Genomic DNA, 12,272 nt, shown 5'->3' with positions numbered 1-12,272 from the left:
GAGAAGGAAACTCTAGCTCACCAGTGTGCTGTACACACACTAGTTGTTGTTTAGTCACTAAATCATGTCTGATTCTTTTGTGACCCCATGGACCGTAACCTGAAAGTCTCTTCCATCCATGGGATTCTCCATGCAAGAATACTGGAATGGGTTGCCACGTTCTTATCCATGGGATCTTCCTGACCCAGGAATCAAACCTGCATCTCCTGCACCGCAGGCGGATTTTCTTTTTACAGTTGAGCCACCAGGGAAGCCCCTATATACACAACAGCAGAACCTAGCAGTACACTAAGTTGATGCATTTCAGAGTTTGTGGGTTATTATTTAACTCTCAGTGTTTTAGCTGTGAACAGTAGACCAGAAGTTGTTATCCCTACTACTGCTGCTGCTAAGTCACTTCAGTCGTGTCCGACTCTGTGTGACCACATAGACGGCAGCCCACCAGGCTCCCCCATCCCTGGGATTCTCCAGGCAAGAACACTGGAGTGGGTTGCCATTTCCTTCTCCAATGCATGAAAGTGAAAAGTGAAAGTGAAGTCGCTCAGTCATTTCTGACTCTTCGTAACCCCATGGACTGTAGCCTACCAGGCTCCTCTGTCCATGGGATTTTCCAGGCAAGAGTACTGGAGTGGGGTGCCATTGCCTTCTCTGTGTTATCCCTAGTTAACTTATTAGGAAACTTTGATTTGGATGGCTTAAGTGGTTTCCATGAAAGTCACATGATCAGTTAGTGGTGGCATTAAGACTATTTCCCAGATCGTTTGATAAGTCCCATGTGCCCTCAGCTGACACACTTCCCTGCCTCTCTGCCATTTAAATGCACTCACAGCTCAGGAGCTGCGTACAGGATTATAGTACATTTTACTCTTGGCTAACAACAGTGGGTCATAAAAGTCTTTTGACATTTATTCTTGTGAAAATTGTAAGGGTTGGAGGCAGATTTTTCTTGACTACAATTGGTGACTACATCAGTCCCTGTTGATAAACTGTATCTTTATATTCCTTTATGAATCAGTTCTCCCTGCCCTCTGCCTTTCTTCAGGTACTGATGTAAAAAACTACACAGATTGCAGCATGTTGGCTCATTCCTTTCAGTCAGACAGGAAACTTAGTGATTATGGAACTGGCTAAAATTAATGGATTAGCCTTATTAAAAATGGTTTGCTCATTGAAATGGATGGATACATCCTTAATTGGCATCAAAATTATATTAGTAAATGATATATTAATTTTCAAAGTCTCCACGTGTACATAAAAAACACTATGGGCATATTTTTCATTTTTCTACTTGATGTGATCCTGAAAGGAAAAAGAATTTGAAAAAAGAATATATTAAGAGAGTTTAATAAGGGGACTATTGATGAAGGGGGAAGAGATATGGTATGACTTTTTGGAGTTAGCAGTGGCTAAAAATTGTTACACCCCTAAGTTTGAAGGAAAAGGAGAATAGAGAGAAGTTACTTAAACTCAAGATACCCAGACCTGTGGTAAGAGCCCCTGTAGACCTGCAACCTTTAGTGGAAAACCCAACAGAGAAACAGGGAAACATAAACCCCCAATTCATCCTCCTCCTGCCCTTTGATCTCCTGCTAGAGGTACCCACTGGTTGAACCCAAGAGAAAACAGAAGAGAAAGGAACTGCTTCAAAAGGAAGTCTTCGTAAATCAGCTTCCTGGGATTCAGAACAAAAAGGTGTAGGGTGGACGTGGAGAAGCAAATTGAAGACACTCTACACAGAACTACATCTGTCTTTATGAGATTGTATTTGACAAATAAAATTATCCTCCACTGTAAGTTCATTGTCACCCACAGCCCTCCTTGTCCTTTGGGGATATATTTAGAAAACACAGTTTAAAAAGTTGACCTTTAAGCCAGTAAAGCATAAAATTCACAATCAATATGTAATTTACACAGGAAATACTTCTTACTCATCCATACAGTACTTTAACAGTTTAAACTTCTTTGAGTAGAGGCTGACTGAAAAACAAACAAACAAACAAACAAACTCAAAATCATTTTACCAGTAATAAAATCATTTCACATTGTAATATGTTTTACTTTCTCTTATTGTAGTCCTCAGCTATCGTAATGTTTCAAAATTTAATCTTGATTCCTTTTTATCATTTTAACTGGTTAATCTTCAAAATGACATTTGGAGGAATTCAAACTGTCTTTTAGAATTATTTGGCTAAAGAGATCTATGTTAAAAATGAGGTGGCAGTTCAAAAACTAATTATGCAAAAAGGCCCAAATTATAACCCAAACAATAAACTAACAAAATTTAACTTCTAAAATGCTAAAATTTAGATTCATTTTGAATATTTACAAATAAAAAATAAACAGAACTCATTGATTATGGTTTTAACTTATAAGGAAATGGTATCTTACCCTTTGGCTCTTATTTATTGATTTCCACAATTTCATCTATTTTTTTAAAAAATTAAGTTAGCAATAAAGCGGCAAAACTTGTGATTTGTCCACCATCTCCTCTTGTATATAACGTAGATAGTTTCAGTACTCTTTGATTTTCAGAAAAGCTTTTGTAAAAACTAGAGTAAATTAGCATCCACATCAGAGCACAACCAAATGCATAATACGTTAATACGTTCAGGTGCAAAGGAAAAAAAAACAGAGGATGAAATCTCAATTTTAACTGAGAGAATGATTACCATCCAACTTTGAAATGTATATTAAAACTGGCTTTTGGGGAAATGGCATTAACATTCAGTAATAAATGACAATAGCAGCTCTCATTTATTGTATTCTTTGATAAAAGGAAATTCACGCATTAAGGTCACTTACAGATAAAAATAACAAGAAATCCTGTTCTTTCCTTTTATGAAAATTCTCTTTTATAACTTCTTTCTAAAGACAAGGTCAGGAAAAAGACAAATTTAACTATGTAGATGACTATGATTATGGAATGATTAAATTTGGTCTTACTTAAAATAGATTTTGTAAACTGAGAACTACAAGGATCGTCTGCTTAGAAAAACCAGCTCAAACCCATTCACTCCTGAGGAATCAAACAGAATATTGTTTCATTCTTTCTTGTAGTGATATTCCAGTTATTCATTCATTTATTCCCTAAACAGTCTAGACAGAAAAATATAATAATTCAGAACTTGAAATATCTGACAAAGTGGTTAAAAATATGAGGAAATGTTCATTATTAAATATGTAAGTATTGTAGAGTTAAACATTACAGCCATATCTTGTTCATTTTTGTATTTCCAGTGCCTTGCTCAGAGTAAGTAGATGGTTGGCAAGGAACATTTTTCTTTATTTTCCAACTAAGTTTTAATGACAAATGGAAAGTAGATAATCTTACCTAAAACAATTTATTTGGCAAATAAATGTTCGCTGATCACTCTGCACCACCATCTCACAGCTGCCCAACATGAACCCCCCTTCCCCAAAAGTGGCACTTGCCATGAAGTTCAGAGCTCATAGTTCAGAGATTCAGCAGAATTTAAAACATTTTTAAAGTACTATTATCATTTTAAATTGTACAGTCTGTCAAAAATTGAGATGATATTTGCTCCATCAGTGGGCAGGTTGCTGGGACACTCTGAAAAGCAATTTCCTCGTGTATTCATATTCACAGTCTTCCCTCATCAATCATTAGAAATACACCTGGACAGAAGTCTACATGATTGACCTGCAAGTTGCTAGTCAATAGAAGAAAGTTTCTTCTAGAGCTGAGGTAGATCCAAGTACCTACTTTAAAAAAGATGTCTTCAGGGGATGTGTTATACAGCTAATGTTTCACCAGAATTATCCTCCCAGAAATATTCTTTCAAAGATTTTATTGAAGTAGAAAATGTTGAGGCTGGAAAAATTTTGAGAACTAGAAAATCTTTAATATTTCTCTCTTTATCCACCCACTCCACAATGCCAACGAAATCTTATATAAGAACATGAATTCCAGAGCCATTCATTTTTGCTACTATTGTTTGCAGTGCACAACAAGGCAAGAATCAAATCACCATACACATTTTTCACTTCAACCTGGAGAACAACAAACTTGCTTTCTCTCTCTTTCCTTTTTCTTCCTTTCTTCTCTTATTCTCTCCACCATTCCATTCACATTTCTCCCTTTCTTTCCTTCTTCTGCTTTCTCACACAGTCCACCAGAAATATCACAAGGAAAGAAGTTGTGTTTATAGTGTTGGCCAAAAAGTTCATTTGGATTTTTCTGTAAGATATTATGGAAAAACCTGGATGAAATTTTTGGCCAACCCAATACATAGTCTACATTATTGTTTACATGGTAACAACTCATATTAATGAAGAAAGATCACATGGCCTCCTTAATTGCCTGGGCAATTGGACAGTGAGTCCTGACCAGAGAACCTACTCTGCTGCTGAACTGATTCTCTCCTAGGAACTCGTGGTGAATGACAACTTAACCCTTTTGGAACCATACCGTTTTCAACAGCCAGAGGACCTCCCTCATTAGTCTCAGAAAATAAAGTATGAAATTCCAACATCAAATCTCATGCTGTTAAATTAACAACATCACACTGCTACATATGACTTGAATATCTCCCATAACTTTATGACTGGAAAAACACTGTTCAGATTTCATTTACCAGTTTAAAAATAGCAGACTCTAATTTGAAACACGTACACACACACACTGTGCACACTCACTAATATTCCCTCTTAGTGCTGGGCAAACGTTACTTCCTATAAGTAGAAATAAAATTCAGGATAATTATAAGTTTTAAAAGTCGAATTTGTCAAAAGATGATGTTTGTTATGAAACAAATCAAGAAGAAAATATGCTAAAGAGCCAAAATGACAAGCCACAATCTGTTTAGTATAACAATGGCTATTTATCTATTTTTTTATTGCATAAATCAAAATTACTCTGTGTTTATTTTGACTTGAAGATCATTCACAGTCTATCACGTCCCTGTCCAATGAAATGTCTTCTACTTGGGTGGGTGAGTGCTGAGCCTGGCAAATAACAGATTTTAAACATCTTAAAATGGTGTGACAGTTTTCTGAGACATCATGGGAAGATTGTCTTCAAACTTTGTTACTTTGTACATTCAGATAGGAACTAAAAAAGGAACCTAGAAGAGATGCCCACAGACCACTTTAAGTCCACAGAAAGTGCAAAATAATATCACTGTGCTCATAAACAAAAAGAGGCTGCTCTTTGAATACAGCAGAAACACTCGTCATACACAAGGCACTCCAATTAAGTTCTGATAGAAGTTTATCTTACGTTTAAACTCACCGCTGGATGTAAGGGTCGGGACAGTACTGTAGGGTGGCACACCGTGAAGTTTCAAAATTCATTTCCTTCAACTCTCTTTGATCTCAATAAATGGAGAAAAGTATATAACATATACACATATACCTGTGTATACATAGATATCAAGCCAGGAGGCTAAAAGCAATAGGGTCAAATGCTATCAGACATAGACACTTTCCCCCTTCACACATATTTGCAAAGAGGCGGAGCGTTTCTCAATTTGAACCAATGAGATTCATCAAGTGATTAAAACACCAGAAACAGTCGAATCTTACCAGCTGGGCATCCTCTCTAAAGTTGTTCTTCCTTCTCTACTATGGCTTTAGAGTCCTTGGTGTATAGTGGCTACACTTGTTGGCAATTTGGAGGCATCTCTGAACTTCTGGTCTCTCTGGTGATTGGATGCTGGCATGAATGGCATCAGAGTTTAATTTCAGCAGCCTGGACTTTCACGACAGAGCAGAGCCAGTGAATGTCCACCCTGCTCCAACTAATTAATGCTTCCTCGTACCTGCATACTGATTTAATTTGAGGACTTCTGTGACTGCTTCTGGAACTGAATATTTCACAGAGCTGCTTAGAAAGTTTTTTTTTTTCTTCTTCATCTCCACCTCCACCCTCCCTCTCCGCCCCCACCCCCACCCCCTCCCCCCCTTCATTCTCCCTTTCAGCCAACCGCCTGTTGTGGTCACAATCTCAAATAGCAAAGACGGGGAAATTCCTTGATTATATTTAACCTAGAACTCACTCTTCGTCTCAACTAAAAGAGATACCCATTCACATCCCCTTAGTATTGCCTTCCCTAAATTGAAAAAAAAAAAAACAACAAAAAACCTTTATTGAATTTTTAAAATATCCTACCTCAAACACACACACATAATTTTCTTAAAGTAATATTAAAATGGAAAATAACGTAGTATTTTTTACTATTTTGAAGCTTACAAAATTATTTCAAATTGCCTGTTACTGGAAACATTTGAGTTCTTTCTGTCTCTCTCAGTCTTTCCCACTTTTTATTTATGTCTATTGTTTTGGCTGGTTTTGGTTTTGCTTTAGCTCGAGTTACTTTGGAGTAAAACCATTAACTTGTTCATATACCCAAAACAATATAATATCAAAAGTCTACATACAGAATAATTCACTTCGTTTCTGAATATAGGCTGTAAACCAATCATGGTTTTGTGGATTTGGAAATTGAATGAAATATGATTCAGAAGCTAAATTAAAATAGACTCCAACAGAAAAAAAAAAAAAAGTGTGTCCAAGTGTCACTAACAAGGTAAGTTCACATCCTCCATTCACCCCTAATCACAGGTCACCTGTAAACTGGTGACATCAGAAGTTGTCAAATTTGTGAGATAATCTAAAGTCCTTTTCAGAGCAGTTTGACATTTCCTTCTGAGAAAATTTGGTTCAAAATGTGTTTCATAAAAATATTTTATTTGTTGCTACAGCCAGGATAGAAGGGAGAAGCTATTTAAAACTTGACATTCTCTTCCTTACTTAGCCTGAGAGTGTCTAACATCTGTGAATTGTGAAATTCACAAATATGCCGGCCTGAGCCCCAGCCAATTCAAACAGCTTGTTCTACAAAATGGGAAACTTGAGGGAAGATCATTTTACTAATTAATTATAGATTTGTTAATTGGAGTTAAAGTGTTTGACTTTACTCCTTGCTATTAGCAAATACAGATGACCAGAATATACAGAGTTCTTAAATTAAAAATATTCAATATCCTTTGAGCATGGCCAAGTCCCACCACACTATGTCTGGCGTTTCCCATTTATAAAATGGGAGGTGAAATCGTGATCTCAAGTGTAGTGCTTCTCAAATGTTAAAGCACTTGCGAGTCACCTGGATATTTTGTCAATGCAGATTCTAGTTCTGTAGGTTTCAGATGGGGCCTGAGACTCTGCATTTCATACAAGCTTCCAGGTGATGGGTGCTGCTGGCTTTAGCATCACACTTTGAGTATAAAGACCCAGTGCTCTTTTCAGGCCTGCTTTTTATATACCTTTAGGAAATAACCAGAACCCTTCCAAATACTTTAATTACCAGCAGAGGCTCTTGGTTCCCAAATATTAATAAATTATTAATTTTAAGCATTCTTAATATGCTTTTCATTTCAAATTTTTACAGCTTAATTTATTTAAAATAAAAGACCATTTAAAATGTATGCCCTGACATCAATGTTATTTTTAAAAAATCCTAAATGTATTAGGTTAAGAAGGACAGATATTAAATAGTTTTATATATATATAAACCCACTCCAGGTGCCACAATAGTAAGGAATCCGCCTGCTAATGTAGGAGATACAAGGTTCAATCCCTGGGTTGGGAAGATCCCCTGGGGAAGGAAATGGCAACCCATTCCAGTATCCTTGCCTGGAAAACTCCATGGACAGAGGAGCCTGGAGGGCCACAGTTTATGGGGTCGCAAAGAATCAGACATGACTGAGAGACTGAACTGAGCTGATATATATAATTATAATTATGAAACATACTGGCTCCTATTGCTTTGTGACAATAAATGCAGAGAGCTATCCTGATCAAGGGCAAAAGGCAGACTCTCCAGTACTCAACAACACATCAATGGCCCTCAACCATCCAGAACCTGGGGAAAATACACGACAATTATACAGTAATTACCAAAATTGCCACTTTTATTTATATTACATCCCTCTTCACCCAGGGAGCTCAAGTTACTACATTGTTGTTGTTTAGTTGCTAAGCCATGTCTGACTCTTTTGTGACCCCATGGACTGAATCCCACCAGGCTTCTCTGTCCACAGAATTTTCTAGGCAAGAATACTGGAGTGGGTTGCCATTTCCTTCTCCAGGGGATCTTCCTGACCTGGGGATTGAACCTGAGTCTCCTGCGTTGCAGGGAGATTCTTTACCACTGAGCCACCAGGAAAGCCCTCAGATTAGTATACAAACGCATAAATTATTTCTTTGCTATGCAAGTTAGATGCTTTTCCAACATGTTAGGTCTATTAGGTAGAGTTTGTAATAGAATAAGTTTCTCTTTAGCCTGGGAGAAGGCAGTTGCCTTTCTGACCATGTCCCACATCTTTGAATGATGTTGGTGAAGATTTTTGATTTATAGGAAGAGAAGAAGTAATGAGCTTAGGGAAACAGTAGTACTCAGGACCTGGAACCCTGGACTCTAAGATTAAAGGATATTTTTCTTCCTTTCAGTGGCTAGTAGCCAAGAATATGCACTTTCCCAAGCTCAGGTATTCAAAACACAAACCTTTCTCATTTACGTTCATGTGAATTATATCTTAACGGCTCCCTGTTATGTACTCTATCCACTGGGTGACATGCATTTCTTGTTCCTCCCTGCCTTGGAGCATGTTTTGTCCTTCATCCAGAATGTTTTTAAATCCCACGTGTGTATATCCACATCTCACAAACACGTGGAAGAACAAGAAGTCTTTCTCATCCCTCCAGGTAAAAGGAGCTACCCTACCCCTCTTAAATCATGATGTTCTAACTTGTGAAAGGGCACCTGCTATTTCCTTCCTAGATCTGAGCTACTTTTGCATAAGACCCATTTCCTGTACTGGATGGTGAACATCTTGAGGGTGGGTTTGATAGCTGATTCATCTCTGTATCTCCAGCAATGAGCAAAGTATGGTCTAGTGGACAAATAACTTGTTTATATCCTTGCAAAAACACATCTAATTATTATCATAAGTGGTTAAAAAGAACTTCCATGAAACACTTGACTTTTTAGAATCAATTTTATTGAGGTATAATTTATATACAATGAAATTCACTGATTCTACTGTTCCATCTGAGGAATTTGGACATATTATAATCCATGTAGGCTCCACCACAACCAAGATATAGAATATCTCATTATTCCCCAAACCTGCTCATTTCTAACACCCCAAAAGTTCTCCTTGCAATTAATCCTTCCTCACCATTGACCCTAAACACTCACTCTCTCATTTTGCTTTTTTGTCAGCATGTATCAGATGTATGTTTTCTAGAATAGCATTATCCAATAGAATTTTCTGTGATGAAGGAAATACCTACATTTGCTCTGTCTGACATGGTTGCCACTAACCACATATGGCTAATGCAACTGAGAAACATTTTAATTTTTATTTAATTTTGATTAGCTTGTATTTAAATAGCTACATGTGGCTAGTGGCTACCACGTTGGACAGCACAATGCTAGAATGTCACATAAATGTAAGCATAAGGCTTGTATTCTTTTGTGCCTGGTAGGTTCTTTCATTCCATGTATTTCTTTTGAGTTGTATCCATGTTCTTATGTACATCTGTAACTGGTTTTTCTTTATGGCTGTTGAACATGTGGATTGTTCCTAATTTTCATTACTAATATAAAAATACTGGTCTCAAATTCCTAATTACAGCCAGAAGCAGAAGTCCAGCAGACTTTTTAAGAGTAAATACTAACCCATCCCATGAAATCTCTTAGTGATGTAGACTAGCTCATTCTCTCCTAGGTTGCTGTAGCTCTAGAGGATGCAGAAGACATAAAAAGAAACTTACTAACCTCGGTTTGTTCAGGGTTCTGGTCACAATTTCCTCCTTGATTTTAGACAAGTAGCCTACTTTCTTCAGGCTTTACATTCTTCTTTTTATTTATTTATTTGGCTACTTGAATTAGTTGTAGCATGTAGGACCTTTATTGCATCATGTGGAGTTTTTCTATGTGGCATGTGGACTCTTTAGCTGTGGCGTGAGAGTTTAGTTGCCCTGAGGCATGTGATGTCCTAGTTCCCTGACCAAGGGTCAAACTGGTTCCCTGCATTGCAAGGCAAATTCTTAACCATTGGACCACCAAGGAAGCCCTGGACCTTACATTCTTGCTCTTTAAGAGGAAGGATGTACCAATGAGGATTCCTTTGTTACTAACAATGTAAAGTAACTCCCACTAAATAAAACTGAGAATATAAAAACAGGTTAAAATATGAAAGTTCACAGATTGAAGGAGAAAGTTGAAAAACAAGATTTGGGGAAGGGCTAGAACCAGAAGATCTTCAGGGATCTAAGTAATAGGAATGAATAGAGTCATTTCATAGTGCCATGTTAGAAATAAGTCAAACCCAGCAGGCTTTTTTTTTTTTTTTAAGCTTGAATCATTTACCTTAAAGAGCTTCCCAGGTGGTTCTAGTGGTAAAGAACCCGCCTGCCAATGCAGGAGGGGCAAGAAACAAGAGACAGGGGTTTTAGCCCTGTGTCGGGAAGATCCCCTGGAGAAGGGCATGGCAACCCACTCCAGTATTTTTGTCTGAGAATCCCATGGACAGAGAATCCTAGCAGGCTACAGTCCATGGAGTCGCACAGAATCAGACAAGACTGAATAAAAAGCACGCCATACACATTTACCTTCAAATTCTCAGAAGGAAGATGTTGTTTTAGGCCAGGAGAAATCTGAATGCCTTGATTGATATAGTCCTACCAAGACTGGGCCAAAGAGAGTTTCTGAAAGAAAATAGAAGTTCCATTAAGCTAGGAAAGGGCATTAGGTTCAGGGCAGCAGAAAACAACAGATGCCACCAGGAGGGGCTTAAAGTGGATGATCTCGCAGATTCCTAAGAGCTCTGGCTGTCTGTGGCTGTGTGACTGAAGAAGCTAAATTTCTTGTCAGGGTCTTGTCCTCTCCAAGTCATCCTGACCTGCCCCTCTTTTATAATATGGTGATCAAGAGAGAACTTTCTAGTACAAGAAGTGGCAAATTCATCAAGTATCACCTACATCAAAGGGACTGAAGAGTTTGATGATTTTTAGTTTTGAGACACTTTCCTGGATATAACTTCAGTTCAACTCTACAATCTCTGTTTCACAGAAGTAGAAACAGGTTCTGTTGTTTTTTTAGTTTTTTTTGAGGGGGGCATCCTCCCAACACTTCCAGCTTTGTGTTCTATGAATATAATATTTGCTGAAGTAGGGCATCTAGTGGAAGTAAAGCTGGGCCTAGAATTTAAGCATGCTGGATTAGGGTCAAATGCTTTTTATATCAATGAAAAAGCCAGTAATTTGCAAGCTTAGCCATATTGTTCCTCTGATTTGACCTCCACCACTTTGCAGGTCACTGGAATTCATCAAAAAGGGGGAAAAAAAATGCATAAAGCTAGTGTCTCAGAGTCTACTGAGAGGAAAGAAAATGCTTCAGGGAAGTGTCTGAGGAAAGGGATACTTGTCTCTTCAGAGGGCATGCAAGGAAACACAGAGGGCAATCGGAGAAGGAAGAGGTTGGCAGTGTCCCTAACAGACAAACCTGATACCCTCCAAGTCACACCCAGTGTCCCAGAGCAATGTGGGTGGGCTTCTTTTCCAGACATCCCTGAACAGCTGTGTGGGGGCTCCTCACTCCCACCCCTTCTTTGCTCAATGCCCATGTGAGTGAGAGATAAATAAGGAGACACAGGAAGTCCTTATTTGGCACTTTGTAGATTTTTTTCTTGAACCATTTGTCAGTTGCAGATATGATACACCTTGATTCTAACTGTCTTGGTGCATATTTCCTAAAATGGGACAGTCTCTGACATAATCACAATTCAGTAAAGAAATGAGGAAATTAACACTGATAAAACATGATTGTCTTCTTTACTTTCAGACTTTGCCAATTGTCCCAATGATGCTTATTATAGTAAACAGAAAATCCTGGATTTTACATTGCATTATGTTGTTCTATTTCTTTAGCCTTTATTAATCAGGAACATTTCCTCAGTCATTGTATTTCATGACAGTTTTTTTTTTAATTGAAGTATAGTTGATTTACAGTGTTGTGTTAGTTTCTGATGTACAGCAAAGTGATTAACTTATATATATATACATATATATGTATGTATATATATATATATATATATATACATATGTATATTCTTCTTCATATTCTTTTCCAACATGGCTTAGTACCAGATATTGAATACAGTTCCCTGTATGACACAGTAGAACTTTGTTATTTATCCATCCTATATGCAATAGTTTGCATCCACTAATCCCCAATCCAATCTCC

General features: G+C 37.5%; 1 protein-coding gene across 10 annotated transcripts in view; it reads right to left on the bottom strand.

Moving 5' to 3' along the window:
* The window catches only part of TP63 (tumor protein p63), a 245,886-nt gene extending 240,299 nt beyond the window's left edge, over positions 1-5,587 (bottom strand). For 3 of the 10 annotated variants that reach the window (XM_081536846.1, XM_081536855.1, XM_081536889.1), the window contains exons 1-2: positions 5,545-5,587; positions 5,252-5,333 (exon numbers count right to left, since the gene is read on the bottom strand). In XM_081536846.1, the coding sequence (XP_081392972.1) occupies positions 5,252-5,313 (62 nt within the window). In that variant the 5' untranslated portion in view covers positions 5,314-5,333; positions 5,545-5,587. Of the gene's footprint in view, positions 1-5,239; positions 5,422-5,544 lie in introns of those variants that run through there. The other 7 variants (XM_081536864.1, XM_081536869.1, XM_081536900.1 and 4 more) reach the window with 3 other exon arrangements.
* Positions 5,588-12,272: the final 6,685 nt, after the last annotated feature.

The sequence above is a fragment of the Giraffa tippelskirchi genome, chromosome 2, assembly GCF_054371585.1.
Source record: "Giraffa tippelskirchi isolate mGirTip1 chromosome 2, T2T-mGirTip1v1.2.pri, whole genome shotgun sequence".
Classification (NCBI taxonomy): domain Eukaryota; kingdom Metazoa; phylum Chordata; class Mammalia; order Artiodactyla; family Giraffidae; genus Giraffa; species Giraffa tippelskirchi.
The sequence above is the reverse complement of the archived record's forward strand: the minus strand, read 5'-3'. Positions and strand labels throughout refer to the sequence as shown.